The sequence below is a fragment of the Mytilus galloprovincialis genome, chromosome 5 (genome assembly GCF_965363235.1).
Source record: "Mytilus galloprovincialis chromosome 5, xbMytGall1.hap1.1, whole genome shotgun sequence".
NCBI lineage: Eukaryota > Metazoa > Mollusca > Bivalvia > Mytilida > Mytilidae > Mytilus > Mytilus galloprovincialis.
This window is the reverse complement of record NC_134842.1, coordinates 85,302,556-85,326,142: the sequence shown is the minus strand read 5'-3', so window position 1 is coordinate 85,326,142 and position 23,587 is coordinate 85,302,556. Positions and strand designations below refer to the sequence as shown.

The window sequence follows — 23,587 nt, the reverse complement described above, 5'->3', positions numbered from 1 at the left end:
TCTGAAGATGTGTTTTTTTTTATAGATGTAATTCTACGTGTATCTATCTGATGAGCTAGTATAGAAAAGAAGATGTGGTATGATTGCCAATGAGACAACTCTCTACAAGAGACCAAATGACACACATTCACAGCTATAGGTCACTTTAGGGCCTTTTATAGCTGACTAATGTGATATGGCTTTTGCTCATCGTTGATGGCCGTACGGTGACCCATAGTTGTCAATGTCCGTGTCATTTGGTATCTTGTGAAGAGTTGTCTCGTTGGCAATCATACCACGTCTTCTTTTTTTTTTTTTTTTTTTTTTTTTTTTTTTTATATCATATAGATTATTATGACCGCGTAGTACCACAGGCTTGCGGACCTTAACTAAATTTGGATATTCCTATAAGGTTGAAAAAAAAATCATAACTGTTCTTTGTATTTATACATCCCTGGCTTAAATTTTTTAGAGTTGATGGTTCCCGATGAAGGTGAATCTAGGAAAACGCATCAGATAGAGCCTGTAATTCAGTGGTTGTCGTTTGTTTATGTGTTATACATGTATATTTGTTTTTCGTTCATTTTTTTTTACATAAATAAGGCCGTTAGTTTTCTCGTTTGAATTGTTTTACGTTGTCTTATCGGGGGCCTTTTATAGCTCACTATGCGGTATGGGCTTTGCTCATTGTTGAAGGCCGTAAAGTGACCTATAGTTGTTAATGTCTGTGTCATTTTGGTCTTTTGTGGATAGCTGTCTCATTGGCAATCATACAACATCTTCCTTTTTATACGTAAAAGTATTCTTTTTATTTAATAGAAATAGCTAAAATATGCATAATTGCTTAACATCCAGCGGCAAATATTATATGTTCAGGTAGACACGATTTATGTCATTTGATATACACTGCATTGCACAAACAAGTATTTGATTTGGTTGTTGTGTTTTTGACACATTCCCCATTTTTAGTCTTAATTTTAGTTTTAAGTGTGCTACATTGTAATTCAAAACGTTGCTTTTATAAGGAATATATGTCAATCGAGCATAAACATGTTTTTAGCTCTTATGAAATGGCTAGGAAGAAAGCAAATATTGTCCACCACACGGATTTCAACTGTGTACAAAACTAATTCTGTAAAATCAGCTATAAAAAGCCCCGATATGACAAGGCTGGTCTGAAAAAGATGAACAAATAAAATGCGATTGATGAAACTTGTCAGAAGTACATTATATTATTACTTTTAATTTATCACTGATGAGTCTTTTATAGACGAAACGTACGTCTGCCGTACACAACTTACACAATTAATACGATATTCCCGGGCTTGTATTCCCTATATAGCTATCATGATTTCCTTGATAGAGGGTTGCTGCTCACAAGGAAGCTATTATCCCAAGAGATCCCAATGGTGAAGTTGAAATCAACCGTTCGTAAATTTTACAAACGCTATCACGAGTTGGTTGACCGTTATGGAATATCCGTTTCACAGATGATATCGAATATGTTCCTTATGTTGTAACTACCATCCCGTCCCCTTTTCACGAATTTGACCTACTGAATAAGACTATTTACCTGGTTTGTAATAACATGAGTAACATGACGGGTGCCATATGTGGAGCAGGAGATGTTTACCCTTCCAGAGCACCTGAGATCACCCCCATGCGGGGTTCGTGTTGCTGAGCCTTTGGTTTTCTATGTTGTGTTTTGTGTAACATTATTTTTCTATAATTTGTCTTTTTCTTTTCTAGCCATGGGTTGTCATTTTATTTGGATCTATGAGTTTGAATGTCCCTCTGGTATCTTTCGCCCCTATTTAACACATATGCTTCTTTAAGGATTTTACTGAACCACTGGTGTGTACTTTTCAATTTTAAAAAGAAAAAGCGTGTGAATACAAGCATTTAAAATTATGTTATTTTATGAACTAAACATATTATATCTATGCACTCTATACCCACTGAAGCGTGAGTGTTTTAACTTTTAAAAAACTTCATTAATCGAAGTCACTTAAAATATTTGTACGGTGACTGTAATGAATGGGTATAGCCTCGGATACTTTAATTTTTGTGAAATTAGATATGAACTGCTCCGACTTGTATCAATTTAGACATACCCGATATCACCTCATTACAATCATAACCATTGTATTAGAAACTTTATACCTACACAATTAATATAATTTGGCTTGATTATCCACTTTACTTATATTTTGTACCCAATGTTCATCAGACAGCTTCTAAAAGGTTGTTGTTCCTATTTCTCTATACCTTGTCAAAATGATGGTTTATTGAGAATAAAGATATATATTTAATTATTTCAGTTGAAAGATTATTCGAATGAACAGTGTATTGTGACTTTACTGGTAAACTATGTAAAATGCTAATATCATTGATACTTTTAATGCAAAATTATGTCGAGCTACACGATAATACTAAAAAAAAAATATTAATAAGGTTATGAATATATAAGAATAATTTAATGTTTCATTACAAAGAAGTTTGTGGAGACACTTTATCATAAGAAAGTTAGATGTCCAGTTTTCCAAGGAATAAGTATTTCAAACACACATTGTCCGTAACACGTTTTTTTTTTTTTGCGAATATTTAATTCTTAACAGGACATTGCATCTTTGTGTGATCTTTTTCGTATTTCATAAATTCTAATGCGAGCATAAAATGTTTTCAATCAAAATCCGCAAGTATAAAAGAAAACAGACAATACAATTGCACACAACACTAAATAGAAACTATAATAAGATAACTCGAATAAACCGCAACAAAGGAGCAATCATTTGAGTTCAAGGTGGATTATATTTTTTTTTGGGGTCTAAATGAGGAATTGTATTGCGCGCAAAGAGCGAACAGTGTCATCTTAGATGTTCGACGCTATCAATCAAATTTTTTTTTCTTCAAAATTTGACATATGGGAAAAAATTGATTCATAAATACATTTTTTATCATCTGCATTACGTCAATATTTTTATTCATGCATCCAATTGGAAATCACATCTTTTTTTTTTAAACGTAACCCCTTCCCCCCACCTCCATCTCCCACTTAAAGTTAAATTGTCGTTCCATAAGTCGGGATGAACTTCGTTTGCTCCCAACATTAGTTTTCCTGTGACAGTATTACGCGGGTGTCTTATTCTTTTCTTCTTTTTAACATATATATATATATATAGATATAGTTTCTGAAAACAAAATTGAACTTACCCTTTGCTTATATGTCATTAAAATAACATGAAGGGTGTCATTTCAGTCATATCTTTTTCTGATGTATGTGTTAGATGGTTGAAATTTCATACAGTCGGGTGAATAAAACTGACGTATACAAATAATTCATTGATTGATGGGCCTATACCAATACAGAAAATGTTAAGATTTAAGTGACAGTCTTTATTTGGATCTACATTATTCTTGCTGGTAAGCATATATATCGTCGTGATTACAAACGAACACCAACCATTAAACAGACCTTAAACGTGTTAAATTTGTGCAAAATACCATTAAGATTTGAATAAAGATAGTATATATGGTATACAATAAATGCAAATATTAAGGCTTCTTCAATGCGAGTATTCGACTTTACCCATTTAAGTATCGCAAACTATTGCTTTTATTTGTTTGTAGCTTAACATCCATATGTAATTTTAAGACTTACCGGCATTTAACTTTTCATTTGTATCTTTAGGATTATTATTGCTTACAATCTCGCATAAGAATGTTTTAGGAATAAAGATTTAGCTTTATATACACAAAAAAAAATGTAATATCATTGTCATTAAGACATATAAATGGTTTCCTTGTAAATAGAAGGTGATTTTTTTTCTGCGTTGTACATTTTTTGCCTGCAAAGATTGCGATCGTTAATTTTACACTGTGTTAAAAACACAAGTATTGCACATTCTAACAAAAATATGCAAATCACCTCTCAATTTACAATGTCCTCGATGGCAAGTTTAGAGTTTACCTCTAAGTGAAGCTATCAATTTGATTTTTTATCTAATTTTATATATTCTAAACCTTAGAAATAATTTTTGAATGAGGGCACTGAAGAATACTTAGCTCTCTCTATATTTTTTCCATGGACATAAAACAACCAACAATCAATCAATCAATATTTTTTTTTTAAATCGAAAGTGAGGTTATCATAATATATTTCTTTTTAATGGCATATGCTATACTAGGTTTTTCTTGCCACACCAAATATAAACAGTGACCACAATCACAATGGGTGTCATTTGTGGTACTGGTAATGCTGACCCATCCGAATCCTGTAAGCAAACCTTGTTTATGATAAGAGTTTCTGTTGCTCAATCTTTAATTTTGTGCATACTGTATTTTGTACCGCTGTTTTTCTTTTTGTAGTGTTTCCGGAAAATTAAAACACAGTATTTGCACAAGAAAATCCTTAAAAAATCGACATATATATTAAAAAATATCTTTAATATCAAGGAAGAAGATTAACCATGTACATCTACTAATATCGAATATTGCAGATTCCTCTATAAAAGAGAGACGAAAGATACCAGAGGGACAGTCAAACTCATAAATCGAAAATAAACTGACAACGCCATGGCTTAAAATGAAAAAAAAACCAAACAGACAAACAATAGTACACAAGACATAGCATAGAAAACTAAACTAAAGAATAAACAACACGTATAAGTTGCTGCATAAAAAAATCAATACTTTGTGTGAAAAAAATATAATAAAGAGAAGAATATTTCCTGTCAGTCATTTACAGAAAGGTAAAATTCATGAATTAACGAAGTATAAATAAAATTGAAGATGTAAAAATGGTTAACATGAATTTCAGTGTTTATCAATAGACGGTTGCCAATACAACAACATTTTACATAAAAGTAACAGAACAAAAGAAATATTTGTCATTCATAACAATATGAAATGTAAAACAGCCACACACGAGTAAATGTTTGACTACTGGAAGTGATTTTGGTACTTGTTCAATGAGACACGAAGAAAATTCTCCTTAAATTTTACTAAAATTCTATTTATCATACTAATCTATTATCCACAGAAGGACAACTGCGTCTGAATTTACGGGTATACACAGGAAAGAGTTACGATTAATAGTCACAATCCTACACTTCAATATATAATTAACACACAACAGTTTTAGGTACATTAAAGTTTAATGTTATGATATTTTGAATTTAGTAATGTAATGCTAAAGATAAATGGATCTCATTTCGTAAAGATTATTCAAGTCGAACAGTAAATGGTTCGATTGTATACGGCAAAACAACAACAGCATGTATACTTTAATAAATGTGTGTTGTCGCTGCCATATAGAGGTGTCTATGTCCTTGTTCTGTATCACTGAATAGTAGTATTTCATTGTAATTGCATTGGAAAATATTAGCCGTAGATCCGTCTGCAGTGCATGCTTTGGCGGCAGTGTATCGGTCAATTCAATTGTAAAGAATACCCGTAACTCACTTACTTGCATTGATAGCTGCAACGTACTGTACAGATGTGCAGTATGTTTAATTACATACGCTTTACATTCATGTCAACATAATATATTCCAGTTGTCGTAATAGCCACAATCCAATTCTTATTTTTCTTAAATAATACGCCATCAAATGCTATTAACAAGAAAAGGTCACGGTTATATGTACGCATTTCTGTAAATTTATCGACAATGAAATTTCCCATAGCAACTCATTTTACGGCTAAAACTGTACCACTTTTACTATGAAGTTTTGAAAACAATTATATCCCAGAATGGAAAGGTTATATGCACTACTATGTTTTGTAAAGGTCAAAAGAAAGGGCTGTGCGTCATCTTTTCAACGTTTAAATGCCCAAACTTCTAAGAGTTTAAACTTACAATAAAATTCTGTACTACCCTACCTTGACTTTAGGTTGTTCACTGATTTCAATTTGGCCGATATGCATATATATGTATATTAACTGGTCACATTTCAAATTTATGTTTCTACGAGATGAAACATAGAGACAATATCTGGGAACCAGTACATAAACAAAATTTATTATATAAATATCATATATCTCCCCAAAAGAGGAATGGTTTGAGAAACAGCTGACGAGTGTATTCACAAAGTTCAACCTACACGTGGAAGAAGAAATGCTCATTCGTCCTATAAGTATTGGTAAAAATGATTTTCTTGTGGATTGGTTTTGCTCAATTATTTTTTTGTAGTGTTCTGTATGATATTAATAATTACTATACATACAAGTAGTATACACATGGAAAAATATATTGCAACACCTGAATATTTTAAACCTCTGAAAATCAACTTCATTTTTTGGATAGAGTATGATAAAATACTTGTATAATAATATTGAATCATTGTTAATGATATAAGTTTCACTAAAATGAATTAAAAAAATGTTTCAAAAAAGATGTTTTAATTAACCACAATTTTGATACCAAAATGAAATAATTTTTTTACAAAAAATTGCATTTTGCAACTTTTACTGTAATCGAATAATAGAATGTCAGACATTTCAAAATAAAACTTAAGATGATTATTCACATCATGGTTGATCTTTATAGGCCAAAGAATCAATACTTCGCATTCACACGGACAACCGTCTTTTAACCTCTTCAGATCATGACTGCCACTAATCGACGAATGTGTTGTTGAGGTGATTGCAACCATTCCTGGTGACGGGCATTGTTATTTCATGAAGCATGTGAACTGCAGTGTTCTCTGGCACACTTTACGCCGAATAATGACACATATATGCTTAATATGGTCCAAAGCCGGACCACGATTAAGCCAGGGAAGATAAACCGACATTCATTGGACCAATGAATCTTCCTCCAAGATGCTAATGTCAAACGTCGGTAAGTTCTGCACCATTGGATACGGCTAACTGTATGTCTGTTCGTAAGCAAAGGTCTCCAAAATAGTCTTCTCGCACGATAATCAGTAGCTATGAATCGATTTCGAACAGTTCTTGTTTAAAGTCTCCTGTATGGCAATAACTCCTTTATTTTTAGGATTGTACTGTTTGCAAATGGTTTCATTTTGCCCTACCTTTACTTGTAGGCTAGGTTTTCCCTAGCTGATGTTTCCTAATCTCGGTAGGTCTTTAACATCATTTGTTGCCTGATTTTCATTCACTAAACGACTCAGAGTTGAATGGGGATGACCAACAATATGTGTAATTTAGCGCAGGACATACCTGCTTCTCCCATGCTGATAATCTTTCATCTTGCTTCATTTTAGAGTTGTGGATGACCCGTTACATGGTCTTAATCACTTCACTTTACAAACTCTGTTATTTGAGTGTTCGAAACGATAAGGATAAAAACACCTGTTTTATGGTTTACGGGTACAGTAGTAGCTGCATGTGGAGATTAGAACTTTTCGAGTCGTAATTTCTTGATTAAATTCAGAAAAAATAATATTTAACTATAGTTCTATATCAATAAATTATATCACAAAAAATAGAGGGTGTTTTTTTAATTTGAATTTCAATATGGTGTCGCAATACTTTTTTCCCTGTGCATAAAAGAAAAAAGTAAAATCACAAAAATACTGAACTCAGAGGAAAATCAATTCGGAAAGTCCATAATCACATGGCAAAATCAAATAACAAAACGCATCAAAAACGAATGGACAAGAACTGTCATATTCCTGACTTGGTACAGGCATTTTCAAATGTAGAAAATGGTGGATTGAACCTGGGCATGTTTAATGTTGTTAAAGACACCATATCTTAGCATCAATGATCATCAATGTCAAAAGGTCAAATTAAAAAAAAAAAAAACATCTACCTTAAATAATAATGTACCAGGAGAAATTTATGAGTCATGAGTTCATTCAACATTCATGATGATTGGTTGTACTCAATATGTTTAGTTTTTCGGTGTAGTAATGGATGGAGATGTTGTGTTTTGTTTTGTTGTTCTCTTTATTCTGTTGACTTTAGGATTCAGATTTCCCAATTTATCTTGAAAAAAAAGATGATTTGTTAATTCTATATATAAGTGTTTCAAAATAGACAAGTCTGCAACTGTGAATACATTGGGAATTCGTAATTAATAGCCCATCGTATTAAAAACTTAAATCATTGATCCTCTTATTTTTTACGGTAAGGTAACTTATCGTCTAATAAGGGGACAATTTTACATCCTGCTAATCTAAAATAGAGGCAAGAAAATTGAGCTATTCCTTACATAAATGTATCTGGTTTGAATTTGTTAATCATCGCTTGACTCTGATTTGTAAAAACTGAACTGAAATGTTGATATAATAGTATATTTATAATCAGTTAAGTCACTAATACATCTACAGGAATAGAGAGAGTGAGTTACGGGAAATTATCTTTTTGATTACAATGGATATGAAAAAGTAAGGTAGATAATCTGAGCAAGGTATAAAGTTTCAATAGTTGTGATTTCATGTATCTGTGATAGCCTCTTGGTTTCGAAGTTTGGGTGTACCTATAGAAAGCTTATTTCAAACGGGACAGAAAAGCGAGATAGTACATCCTTATTTTTACGGAAATGTTAGAAACGATCCTGGTAAACTAATCGATTCTTTAAATAAACTTATTCTAAAAGATTATAACACTGTAATTTGATCGTTGAATATTGTTTATATTGATATTACTATTGATTTTGATATCAGTAAATTAATATCAAACATAATATTATTGTTATATACATATACACATTCATGGATCTACAGTCTGTCGATAACTGTATCTTGACATTGCACAAGGTTGTGTTTTTCTCTGAATGTTTATGATGTCTTTACAGTAAATCCATTGGATGTTGGATTATCTACTGATTGATAATTTAGTCTTAGATCCATGTTTTTTATAAGTTGTAAGCGGCTTTGAACTAGCTGTCAGTAAGTGTGAGTAGTACTCTAAACTATGCACTTAGTGCCTTTTTGTTGTTGGGATGTACAGGTACCCTGCCACGTCCACTTATATTTTAAGTATTTGTATTTTTGTCTATCTGATGAGTTAAGCCTTTTACAACTGATTTTTATAGTTCATTCTAATGTTGTACTATTACACCACTGTCCCAGGTTTTGGGAGGGTTGTGGTCAGGCTAACATGTTTAACCACTACACATTCTGCATGTATGTGCCTGTCCCAAATCAGGAACCTGTAATTCAGTGGTAGTCGTTTGTTTATTTGTTACATATTTGTTTTTCGATCATTTTTTAATCATCAATAAATTAGACTGTTATTTTTTGTCGTTTGATTATTTTTACATTGTCATTTCGGGACCTTTTCTAGGTGACTATGTGGCATGGGCTTTGCTCATTTTTAAAGCCATACGGTGACTTTTTTTTATATCTGTTGAACCTATGTCTATGCAAGTACACATGGCTATGTTATATCTTGACATATTGCGTTTGACAAGCATTTTTCTGTTGAAGTAAATGAAGTCTTGCTTTTTGTGTTTTTTGATTGCTGATTTTATCTACAAGGACAACAGCTCTGGCAGTTTATTTTAGAGATAAAGGATACAGAAGATACAGTTTAGTCGTCTTCATATATTGACTTGCATCTAGAAATTGACAATGAAGGTCGATTGAAAACAAAACTTTACGACAAAAGAGATGATTTCAGCTTTCCAATTGTGAACTTTCCATTTCTAAGTAGCAACATCCCAGCAGCACCTACATACGGTGTATATATCTTCCAATTACGATATTCCCGGTCTTGCATTTCCTATCATGATTTTCTTGATAGAGGGTTGTTGCTCACAAGGAAGCTATTAATTCAAAAGTTCCAAATGGTGAAGTTAAAATCATCTCTTCGTAAATTTTACGGACGCCATCACGAGTTGGTTGACCATTTTGGAAAAACCGTTTCACAAATGATATCGGCTATGTTCCTTGCGTCGTAACTACAATCAAGCCCCTTCCCCTTTCATAAATGTGACCTACCGAATTAGACTATTTACCGGATTTGTTATCTCATAAGCAACACGACAGGAGCCACATATGGAGCAGGATCTGCTTACCCTTCCGGAGAATCTGAGATCACCCCTAGTTTTTGTTGGGTTCTTGTTGCTTGTTCCTTAGTTTTCTATGTTGTGTCATGTGTAATATTGTTTGCCTGTTTGTCCTTTTCATTTTAGCCCTGGCGTTGTCAGTTTGTTTTCGATTTATAAGTTTGACTGTCCCTCTGGTATCTTTCGTCCCTCTTTTACCAACTTTGATATTTGAATTATTCATTTTAGAAATACTAACATTGCACACGTATTGAAAAATTACCATAGATTCAAAATGACTGAGAACGAAGAAAGAAAATAAATGGCATAATTTTTATAAAGTGTGTACCGTTATAGATGTAAACATTTTAATTCGAATCCTTTATATAGGTTTTGACAGTTTTGAAAAACACAACTATAACACCTTTGAACACTAATTTACATTGCAATACATGCCTTATCACTATAAAGTGGTGAACCGAAAGATATTGACAACCTATATTCCTGTCAGTAAGTGTAAACCATTTTACAAAATGTCGTTTAAATTTCCTTTAATGTTATATGTGTTTCTTTGTAGCTGTATCCCATGTATAACTGCAGGAAATAGAGATGGTGATGCATCGCAATTGTGGAATGAATTACGTGAACTTAAGGCTGTTCTTTCGGAAACCATACTGGACCTACACAATACTAGAACAGAGCTTGGTGTAACTAAAGACGTATTAGGAAAGGAACTTGCAAAAACGAAACAGGCTCTATTTGAAACAAAAGAACTGCTAGACATTACAAGAAAGAAACTTGACAAAACGATGGAAGATCTAGTGCATACACGACAGGATCTTGCAGATAAAGGAAGAGAACTGAACGAGACAAAGAAATGGATAAACGTTAATAAAGGACAATCAAACGTTATACATAAAAGTAGGTTTAACATGTTTGAATCAAATTAGATTTTAATAATAAGCATGGTCAAAATAGTTTTGTATTTAAAATGTCTTCTTTTATCTAGGTACACATACATATTTAAGCGTATTCTACTGTAAAAGCGAAGAAAAATGTTATTTAAGGATGTACTTAGGTGAGGTTTTGGAATTTGTGTCAAATGTTCGAACTCAATGGTGTTTTTCCATACAATACAATGTAAAATATTTTGCCCCATAACACCCATTTATTTTTTCATATAAGACTTAATAGCTCATGAAAGGTCATTTACCAAATTTTTAGAAGATTTTTGATTATTTTTCTTTTGTTTTGAGATCCAAATAATACCAACGCAAATATAAGGAAAAAGTCCGAGTCCGAGTCAGCCTTTTCCAGCCATATTTTAAATCTCAAGTATCTCGAAAAGGAAGTCCATGACCTATCAATATTTTTTTACCTAACCTCACCTAAGTACATCCTAAGTCAAGTCACTATACTTTACAATTTTATCTAAGATAACATATAAGATTTGCTAATAGAAACTTTTATACATATATAAGCAGATGTGGTATGAGGTCCAATAAGACGACTCTCCATCCGACTGACAATATATAACACATATCTATTGGCTATCATTTTAAGGTTCCTAATGCTCAAATACAACTTTAAGTATTTATGCATGTTACATCGTTTCTTTTAGAAATTTTGCTTTGATTTCTAAATGAAAAAAAATCAAGAAAACGCGTGAGACGCCTAAATGTTTTTAAGAATAATATTCATTTTACGATTAGATACATTTACATGTATTTTACAGTGCTATTATATCAATTTTCATCGTTTGTAATAATTAGATTGAACAGTTAAACAGATTTCAATCATTTAATGTTTACAAGATAATTTGAATCCACCTTCGTTCAGCAATATATTTAGAACAGTAACAGAAACAATATCAATATTTGAAGAAGCTTTATTGCATTTGCAAACGACATGTATGTTTTATGATGAATTTCTGATATTACTTTGTTTGAAGACAACATGTTTCCTTTTAGCAAACGACCATAAGAGATTACTTGATACTACGGATGAACTTCACCAAGTTCAAGTTGACTTGCAAAATCTAAAAGTCAACATGGTAGCTGTCCAATCACAAGTCAAATCCAGTAAGGCTTATGAATAATTATGTATCACAATTCATCCTAGTGACAGAAATGAGCAATTACATAGAATTTGATATTATAGTATCATGGACCTACTTTACGTCTGCATTTACGTTTTATCAATATTTGTTCAATCGTTACTTTTTCTTGCGATGCATATTTTCAGTGATAGATTATTAAAGGAATGGATTAAACACACTGTATTAATAATAGGCATGTTGTATCAATTTCATTGCATTTAAATTAATGTTGCATTCTATCATAAAGCGCTCTTTTGGGATAAATTGTCTGTCTAGTTGCAAAATCTGGTTTTATTTTTTCGAACCATACCTTTCCCATTTAAAACGTGATATTGAGGCAATAAAAGCACCAAGGAAAGATTATTCTATTCTAACCAAACAGTTAATCTAAGAAAAATAAAACGCTATTACGACAGCTGAGGTCGAACCATAAACAGTTGTTGTAAGTTTGGACACTATAGACAAGCTTAAACTGTCTGAATTTGGATTATTTATCAAATTTTTGACATTATAATTATACGTTTCGGACACAACGTAAACGTGATCAAAGATCTAAAACTGTGAATGGGACATCTTATTTACTTAGAAAAATCTGATATCCAAAATTAAACAACATGGTTAAATACAGCATATAAAAAAACATAGATTTAATTTGAAAAAGTTAAATTTTGGACCCTTCAAACCTTAGCATGAACTAATTTGAAAACAGGGCACAAACTATAAAATCTTCATGCACATTTAGAGTCATCATATTATACAGCTGCAAAAACTCAGTTTTTATGAATTCAAACAGATATTAATCTTAAAACCTTTTGACCTGATTGTAAACCAATTTAAAAAATGGGGTCCCTATATCCAAATAGAATTACAAGGTTAGAACCCCCAAAATTTAAAGACTTTTAATCAATCCCATTTAAATCAGTTGAAAAATTTGTATTTATTTTCAATTGAATATTTCTTGGTATTGTGCAATTGCGCAAAACTGTGCAACTGAAGATTTCTTAATGTTGTGCAATACTGTGCAATTGACGATTGCTTGCTATTGTGAAATATTACAGCGCAATACTGTGCTTTTGTGCAAAACGGTGCCGTTGCGCAATACAGTGCACATGAAGATTTTTTGCTAATGCGCAATATTGTGCTATTAAAGATTTCTTACTATTACGCAATACTGTGAAATTGTGCAATACTGTACTGTGGCACAATACTATGCAATTGAAGATTTCTTGCTATTATGTCATACATTTCTATTGTACAATACTGTGATGTTGCACAATATGGTGTTGTAATGCAATACTGTGCTACTGCGCAATACTACACGCAATTTTGGATTTCTTGCTATTGTACAATACTGTGTTTTTGCGCCATACTGTTATATGAAGATTTCTTCTTAAATTTGTTACAATACAAATGAAATTTAAAAAAAAGAGAATAAATATCTCCAATAAATTCAATCCCTGTCTTACCTTTGTGGTTTATAACCTTGTAGTACAATTTCAGAGAAAATTATTGTCTGGAAACTAGAAAAATGCTAGTTTTGGGCCCCTTTTTTGTCCCTTATTCTAAACGTTTGGGGCAATTATCGGTAAGCCAATTGAAAACCATATCATATATTTCCTTTGGAAATCTAAATTGTTTTAGATTACCGTTGGTCATCTCAACTTGATTGATTTTTTCACGTGAGCCGGTACGGCGAAAATGTGAAAATTAATCGAGTTGTAAATTGTTTATCGCTATTTCACCAATGACGACGTAGTAAATTTCATTGACAACGGGCACGTGCGCTCTTAATTTTAAGCAATAATTTTTCATTGCACTGTACAATGTTGATTCAGGGATTTAGCAGTCATTTGGATCAAAGGAAAATTTCGTAAAATAGCGATAAAAAAGTTTTTTTGTCTTGTTGTTTCAGGTCAAGTACCTAGGATAGGATTTACGGCAGTGTTAGGTAAAGACGTTTCCAATCTAGGTGATAATCAAGTTATCCTATTTGATACAGTGTATACAAATGAAGGAAGTGACTACAACCCCCGAACGGGTGTATTCACATGTGAAATTCCAGGGTTATACACTTTTTATGTCCATACTTTGGCAGAACCCGGAAAACACCTGGAAACAGAAATAATAAAAAATCTGCAACACATGGCATCCACTTACGCATATGATAAAGATTTTTATTCTTCCGGAAGTAACATGGCAGTTATGCCCCTGCAGATAGGTGATACTGTGTTAGTAAGATCGTATGGCAACGGACATGATCATAATGGATCAGTGATTGACTATAAGTATACATCCTTCTCTGGTTTTCTAATTGCTACTTAGAAAGTTCATTTGAAAAGTACCTTGAATAAAGTAAATAGTTATCAAAAGTACCAGGATTATAATTTAGTACGCCAAACGCGCGTTTCGCCTACATAAGACTCATCAGTGACGCCCATATCAAAATAGTTATAAAGCCAAACAAGTACAAAGTAAATATTTAACTCTTCTTCTTATCTAGAGCAGTCGAAAGTCCGCTCAGTTATACGCCCAGTGCATTATTTTGCACAGTGAGTTAGTTATAGTTGATGAGTTATGTATTAAAGTAATAGTTTATAGTAAGTATTAATCTATATAGATCATTAAAATAACAAGAAGGGTGTAATTTCAATCATATCTATCATCAGATGTATTTGTTAGATGGTTTAAATTTGATAAGTTTTCTAACGCTTACAAATGTCGATTAATAGGTCATTACCTGTAAAGAAAATAATTGAAAGGAAATGTAATCTTTATTTGATTGACTTTTTTCTTGTAAGTGGACATATAATTTGAAAATCAAATAGGTATGAACGAACTGTTCTCATAAAAAATCAAAAAAAGTTATCTTTAAAAACTGAATTTTACGAAAAAAATGAAATAGTACAACAAACCATAACTACAGATATTTTACCTTACACATACTCTTCTTCAATGCGAATTGCTAATTTCACTAATTTACGCATTAAAGTTAAAAAAAAAATGAATATGCATTTGATAGTATTTTGTATCATTTAATTTTATATCATCGCATCTGTTTGTAACTGCACGACCTATATGACTTACTGACACTTATCTTATTGAGTTGACTGAATATATATGGTCAAAATGACTTAAAATATAGCCAAGGCTGCGTGTTGAAGGCCGTACTTTGACCTAAAATGGTTTTTACAAATTATGACTTGGAGGGTGAGTTGTCTCAGTTGAACTCATACCACTTCGTATATCAACTCATTACAATACTGTTTGACCAAAAATTTAGCTGAGTTTATGTAAAATTTAAAATGGAAATGGGGAATGTTTCAACGAGACAACGACCCGACCATAGAACAGACAACAGACGAAGGCCACCAATGGGTCGTCAATGCAGTGAGAAACCACCGCACCCCGAGGAGTCCTTCAGCTGACCCCTAAACAAATATGTTACTAGTTCAGTGATAATGGACGTCATACTAAACTCCGAATTATTTTCTGTTTACAAAACTTTGAATTTTTCGAAAATCTAAGGATTTTCTTACGCCCAGGAGTAGATTACCTTAGCCGTATTTGGCACAACTTTTTGAAATTTTGGGTCCTCAATGCTCTTCAACTTTGTATTTGTTTGGCTTTTTAACTGTTTTGATCTGAGCGTCACTGATGAGTCTTATGTAGTCGAAACGCGCGTCTGGCGTATTGAATTATAATCCTGGTACCTTTGATAACTATTTACACCACTGGGTCGATGCCACTGCTGGTGGACGTTTCGTCCCCGAGGGTATCACCAGCCCAGTAGTCAGCACTTCGGTGTTGACATGAATATCAATTATATGGTCATTTTTATAAATTTTCTGTTTACAAAACTTTGAATTTTTCGAAAATCTAAGGATTTTCTTACGCCCAGGAGTAGATTACTTTAGCCGTATTTGGCACAACTTTTTGAAATTTTGGGTCCTCAATGCTCTTCAACTTTGTATTTGTTTGGCTTTTTAACTGTTTTGATCTGAGCGTCACTGATGAGTCTTATGTAGACGAAACGCGCGTCTGGCGTATTGAATTATAATCCTGGTACCTTTGATAACTAATTATACACAAGAAACTAAAATGAAAGATCATACAAGACTAACAAATGCCAGAGGCTCCTGACTTGGGACATGTGCTAAAATGCGGCTGGGTTAAACATGTTTTCTTAAAATCTCAACCCTCCCCTTTACCTCTAACCAATGTAGAAAAATTAAACGCACAACAATAGGCATAGTAAAACTCAGTTTAAGAGAAGTCCGAGTCCAATTACAAAATAGGTAACAAAAGAAACTAAACAATAATACATAAATTAACAAAGGAATATTGGCACTTACTGACATGCGAGCTCCAGACCTCAATTAAACTGATTGAAAGATTATGTCTTCATCGTATGAATAGCAAGCACAATATTTCCCGTTAGGAATTTAGTATTATACCATCATAAAATATATAAAAAGAACAGTACCCGTGTCATGCCAACAACTGGTTTTAGAATAAACATGTTTAATTCCGATGCAAATACCATATAAGACCATATAAGTGAATCAATATTAAAGCCAAAATATGCAATCTTTAATGACCTGACACCAGTATCGTAACTATATCCTCTCCTTAATAAGTCTGTTTGGAGGTTTTGTTAGCTTTTGAGGTGAATACTGACATTTGTTTTGCTTTGTAAAGATTATTATTATAAAAGATTGGATGTGAAATACCTGAATGGATAAGATGTCTACATGTTGAGTTATATTTACGAATGATAGCTTGTACCGATGATAAAATTTAGTAAATGTTTTGTTTGTGATAACGGAAACCCTGGTGTAATAATTTTTCAGTAATACATAAATTTCTCTCGCTAAAATCTAATACATTGTTACATACACGAGCGAATCATACAAGTTGAGATGTATAAAAACCATGAGATGGTGTCAAGGGAAAGTCACCATCTAAAAATGGAAAATTAACGATAGGAAATAAAAAATTATCTTCTTTAGCATAAATTTGTGTATTAAGCTTCCCGTTAATAATATAGATATCAAGATCGAGGAAAGGGCAGTGGTCGTTGTTAGTATTAGTTTTATTTAAAGGTAGTTTAACAGGATACATTTCTTTAGTATAAATACTAAAGTCGTCATTATCGAGAGTCAATATATCATCCAAATATCTAAAAGTATTGCTAAATTTTTGTATCAAACGTTGTTTTGATGGGTCTTTGCTGATTTTAGTCATAAATTGTAACTCATACCAATACAAAATTTAAAAAAAAAACAGGTCCGCAATTAGTGGTGCACAGCTGGTCTCCATTGGAACTCCGATAACTTGACGATATATGGAATCTCCAAAGCGAACAACAATGTCATCTAGAAGAAATTCAACGGCAGATATAGGATCAAAGCATGTCCAATTGACATAGTTCTTTTGTTTGTTACTACTATAAAAATGAACAAAAAGAGTTTGAACATATGTATTCGTACTCGGACTTTTTAAATGTCAATTTCATTAGATGTGTGATTTTTTTCTTAGCAAGAATATGAGGCAAAGTGGCATATAAGGTCGAAAACTGATGTGTATGCACCATCAGAAAAGGGCGAATTGTTCTTGTTTCTTTCTGTCTTCCAATTTGGTGGTTTGCAAAGCTCGAAATTGTGTAACAAAGCAAATATTGCAGGTCTTTTCTGAAAGAATAAACTTCACCTGGTGCAGTTGTTTGCAGACAGGATTTCCTAACTTTCAATGAGAAGAAAAACAACGCTTTTTAAAATAATTAAAAGTGCTCTATTACACATTGAAATTGCATTTTGAAATGAACTCACTGTTTGTTTTTGCTATTTGTCCTATTTAAAACAATGTTCTTTTCTTTTTCCCTTTTAAATTGTTATAAGCTATCCCTAAAAAACTATGTATCAATCAATTGTGAAAGGAATATGGACAATTCGAATAATATATCAAAAGAATGGCTTTGCACATACTCTCAATCAATTATATATGGTGGGATACCAAATTTTGATGACATTTAGGTATGTGTGAACAACGCATATACATTTAATATTTTATAAAGGTTTGTATGCAGACATTGCCAAAACCACGAACTCAAATATCGATTTCAAAGCAAGTTTTCCTCTATCTTCGAATATTTGTGACCCACGCAAGAAAAACAAATTCACAGAATTTAGTATGAAAATTCCCCCAAACTCACTTATATCATATATCATTAAACCTATCGATGCATAGTTTTATTTCTGTTGATGGATATGTACAAATTTGGCTGTTATCTGTCTTGTCGTTTGCAATGTTTTTGTAAAGGACCGAACAAGACACTCATACATTGTATGTACTAAAAAACCAACCAGTAAACAACAGTACAATATAAAAAAAAAAGTAACGAAGATTATATAAAAAAGATGTGATATGATTGCCAATGAGACAACTATCCACAAAAGACCAAAATGACACAGACATTAACAACTATAGGTCACCGTTCGGCCTTCAACAATGAGCAAAGCCCATACCGCATAGTAAGCTATAAAATGCCCCGATAAGACAATGTAAAACAATTCAAACGAGAAAACTAACGGCCTTATTTATGTAAAATAAAAATAAAAAAATGAACGAACGAAAAACAAATATGTAACACATAAACAAAAAACAACCACTTAATTACAGGCTCCTGACTTGGGACAGGCACATACATAAATAATGTGGCGGGGTAAATATGTTAGCGGGATCCCAACCCTCCCCTTACCTAGGACAGTGGTATAACAGTACAACATAAGAACGAACTATGAAAATCAGTTGAAAAAGGCTTAACTCATTAGATGGACAAAAATATTTAGAAAGATGCAGAAATAACTAGTACAAGTCTGAAAAAAATATGATAAAGTACATAAAAGGTGAAGTGCATTTTGGCATTGATTAATATACACAAAACGTAAACGGTTTAATTAATAACCACGACAATATAAATATTAACCTTCAACAACAAAGCGGTGTCACCTCAACAGTAGTTCAACACAGTCATCAATAGATTAAACAGAACACATCATCAATAACATTGATCAAATTAACCAAAAAGCATTAACATACGCCATTGACAAGTAAAGATATGAATATAGGGAGGGATTTAAGTACATTAAAAATAAAACCTGGAGATTATTCTCCTTAAATTTTTATTAAAATTTGACGTTAGATGTTATCTTCAGTAGGACATTTGTCTGAATTTACTTACCTACTAGTACATTAATGGAAATTGTTATTTTTTGTTACGATTATTAGTCACAGGTGAGGTGCAGTCATACTCCTACACCTAAATATACAATTAAAATCACAGATCATATCATATATACAGATACATTAAAATCTAATGTAATATTTTTTAATTTAGCAACTTAATTTATCGATACAGTAAAATTGATATCATGCATAGATTTCAGGTATGTTATAACTGCTGTATTCGTATTCGACCAATGCCATTAGCAAAATTTGATGGTTAAATTGAGAATGCAAATGCGGAGTATGTTAAAGAGACAACAACTCGACCAAAGTGCAGAAAACAGCCGAAATTCAGTAATTGGACTTCAACGCGCGAAAAAACTCACACATCCGGCGTCTGGCCTTTGCTGGTCCCTATAAATAAATAAAAATGTGTTCTAGTTCATTGAAAAGGGACGTTATACAAAACATATAAATGAATTATTATTGTCTGCATCACCACTTGATCAACGCTTCCTACGTATACCTAATGTCCCTCAATAATGGAACATCACACAGAATAGTCCAGCAGATAGGTGCAATATATGAAGGAATTGTGCACTTCATGTTAAAAGCACCAAATTTTGCTCAAACATACTTTTAACTATACTCTTTAATTTAAGATATGGAGGCAAGCTGGAAATATACTTAACTTCCGGTAAAATCCAAAATGGCGGATGCATGTTAAAATTTCAACTTTTCTTAATTCTCTCTCAATTGTTTTAGTTTTAACTACAAGACCTGATGTTTTAAATGATCAGAATCACATTAAATGGTTTTCAGTATTGTTCAAGCAGCAGTTAGGTGACGTTTGGTCAACTTCCGGTCAAAATTTCATGTTAAAATTAAAGAAAAATGTCGACTTTTAATTTGCAAAAAGTGAGAAGAAGGATGTAATAGAATCATGTATTTATTTATTTATTTGGAGACCATTAAAATTCAATTCATATGGTGAACAATATTGTTTCATTATTATATTTGAATGAAGATAGACATACACTTTATAAATCAAGAGTCTAAATAACAATTCAAAGATGAGCTCTCAAAGATTTAAACTTATTGAGACACCAGATGATCAAAACCCAGGTAGTTCTTCCTCAAATGTTGTAGAGATTGGCTTGACTTTATTTTAAGTTCATTTATATGTTTTGGGGTTTAGTGTGACATCCATTTTCACTGAACTAGTACACAATTTTGTATAGGGACCAGCTGAGAACCACCTCCAGGTGCGGGAATTTCTCGCTGCATTGAACAACCATTGGTGCAATCAGCTGTTGTCTGCTCTTTGGCCAGTTTGTTGTCCCTCTGACATCTTCCCCATTTCCATTCTCAATGTTAAATGTATAATTTGTCAAAATATGACAGACGAATAGCTGCAATGCCCTACACCCCCAAAGTGTATCAATATTAGTGCCGGATATGTTACTTTGGCGGGAAATCTTGTTAAATACAAAGAACTTCGATGTTAACTGTCTATGACCAATCTGTATACACAATATGATGGCAGTGGTCTTCCTTGTAGCATGCAAACAAAAAAAACCAATGCTACATGGCCTGCCATCCTAACACAGACCTAAAATTAGACATCAAAAGGATACAGATAATATGTAAAAAAAAACCAGGCAATCCCAGCAGCAAACCAGCTTATCATGAAAATTAGCACTGAAAGAATGTGTATGTTACTTTTGATGTTCGTATAAACCAGATGAAAACCTCCACGAAGAAACAACAAGCAATGTTGATATCCCTTTTTGTCGATGTGTACTAAAGCTTCAGTACACAACTTTATTAGAGAATATCTGTGCTTGGGACCTTATTGTACAAGAAACGAAATATCATGTGCAATGACTTGCTTATCTTTATCGGCAGGCATCAAACATTCTAGTGAAGATGAGACTGAATAAGGAGGAGACACACGAATAAGCCATGGAATCACATTAGCAGAATTCATCAGCTCCATTGAAGATTCCATAACCGAAGAAGATTTAGCACCATTATTCAAGATGCCGTGGCGAATAAGGAATCTAGGTGTTGACATTGAAGACAAAGTTCATAGTACAAGATGAAAGAATAGAATTCTTTCATTTTACATTTATGGGTTGTTTGCCTGTGAGAGAGCTTTCACATGCTTTCAAGGACCCTCATTTCAGAAAGGAGGTGACGATGACTATGACTCAAACTAAATGCAGATTTATAAAGCAGTAACAATTATTCGCAGCGACATGTTTATTGTTACATTTAGGTTTGACAGGTAGTTTTCCAGTGCACTGTGAGGAGAATTCTGTTCCAAGATCTCTGGTAACTCTTGTTAGTATGTTGTTGTATGGACAAGCTACAATGTATAACAACCGGGTACTTATTAGCAGGAAACACTAACGATTGCTTAGATGTTAATATTCAACAGCTACAAACGAATCCTTAACGTTTACTCTCCAAAGATCCGTCATCATGCATCTAAAGAAACCTCTTTCATATACACCTAGGAATAATGATTGACTATCAGACAAACAACATGAATTAAACTTGTTGTTAAGTCAGATTGAGGCACTTTTAACAGAAAACCCATAAGCCCTGCGAAGATGGATGATAGCTTGACAAGAAATTGCAAGACTTGCTAAAGAGTTTGAAAAGAGGGGCGAAAGATACCAGAGGGACAGTCATATATCTATTTCTTGATGAAGAGGACACAACTGACCATGAACAGAAACTAAGTGCTCAAAACTGTTTATCCATGATGTAGCTTCTGTGATAGAAGAGTTAGGAAATCAATTTCTTGAAAACAGCAACGAACTGCTTGTTCTGTATACCAATTAAATATATAGCTCCCTCAGCAGTTGTTGATACTATCCGTCGTTCGTTGAATAGAAATAGATGGACAGTACCAGTATGAAAAATTTATCTAAGAGGAAACTTAGACGAGTCCTTTAAACAAGAAAATCACACCCATCCACCAGCATTTAGTCTCATTTAGTTTAATACAAAGTCTTTCGAAACATTGACAAGATGTAACTATTGTAGACAATATAACGATTGACGATACAAAGAGACGTTCTCAAAGGCAAACATGCTAACCACGAAACTGATACAGTTTCTCAGGTGTAGATAAAAACAAAACAGAGTTTATTCTATTTCTGTCAAATTATAAACTGATGGATGAACACATTTTCGGGAAGAGAATTATTGCTACAGTTGATACCGATGTAGTAGTACTTGTTGTGTCCTGCTTTCATGTCACAAATGCAGCTGATATTTATGGGTTTAAGGACTGGAAAACACTTCGGATGCATTTCAATTCATGAGCTTCCTAACTTTTTAGGACAAGAAAATGCATATATGCATTGCCTCTTTTCCATGCCTTCACTGAATTCGACACTGTGGCATCGATCGCTGGTTAAGGAAAAACACAGGATGGGATACATGGATATCATTTAATGGTGTCACAAGAGCATTCATCGTTATAAGAGACCAGGATTGCGTTCAATATCGTAGCAGCCAGCCGACGTAGTGCTACGTACATATTTGTTTACAGAACTAGTAGCTATGCTAGCTGCTATCAATATCTATGTAGCAGCTAGGACAGCTTCACGTTCAATAGTCATAATCTACGTAGCCCTATGTAGCCGCTACGATATTAATCGCAGCCCTGGCGAGAACTCTGAATGTAGAAACCACTATTACACAATTAATCGAACGATTCGTTATTCTGATGTATGATCGAACAAATATATCAGAGAAGGTCAATGATATTCAACCTTGTTTTGACAACATTGCTTACTTTTATTGATAAATAAAATAAAATTGAGAATGAAAATGGGGAATGTGTCAAAGAGACAAAAATCCGACCATAGAACAGACAACAGCAGAAGGTCACCAGCAGGTCTTATTAAACATATGTATTTCGTCTCTAAATTACGTTTTCGTGTGATATTTTTTACCGGAAGTGACAAAATTCTGAATAAAACACCCTGAGGGTTTCAAAGAAATGATACATTATTTCAAACCATGAATACACAATAATATAGTCTACACAGTAAACTTTGGCTACCAGTTGTGAGAATTAAATAACCATTAATCAGTTATCAAATGCATGTCCGCCATTTTGATGATAAAACCGGAAGTGGATAAAATCAAGCTTGCCTCCATATCTTATTTTGTTTAGAATGGTTCAAACTATGTTTCTACAAAATTTTATGCTTTTAACACAAAGTTCACAATTATTCACCTATCTGCTGGACTAAAATGATTTATGTATAATAAGTAGTTATAGTAACGGTCATTGTACCCTAACA

At 32.9% G+C, this 23,587-nt stretch overlaps 1 protein-coding gene across 1 annotated transcript; it reads left to right on the top strand.

Annotated features, from left to right (window-relative positions):
- The first annotated feature begins 10,450 nt into the window (after nt 1–10,450).
- Nucleotides 10,451–14,404, top strand: LOC143074795 (uncharacterized). Its single transcript, XM_076250065.1, has 3 exons — nt 10,451–10,858; nt 11,908–12,018; nt 13,948–14,404. Exons 1-3 carry the CDS (start codon nt 10,471–10,473, stop codon nt 14,355–14,357), a joined length of 909 nt encoding a protein of 302 aa, XP_076106180.1. The 5' UTR covers nt 10,451–10,470; the 3' UTR covers nt 14,358–14,404.
- Nucleotides 14,405–23,587: the final 9,183 nt, after the last annotated feature.

Bases quoted from the DNA above. Each gene is read 5' to 3' on its own strand.
- LOC143074795 (XM_076250065.1), top strand. From the start codon at position 10,471: ATGTCGTTTAAATTTCCTTTAATGTTATATGTGTTTCTTTGTAGCTGT. The intron at 10,859-11,907 runs GTAGGTTTAACA...GTTTCCTTTTAG, and splicing joins ATCAAACGTTATACATAAAA to CAAACGACCATAAGAGATTA. The intron at 12,019-13,947 runs GTAAGGCTTATG...TTGTTGTTTCAG, and splicing joins CCAATCACAAGTCAAATCCA to GTCAAGTACCTAGGATAGGA.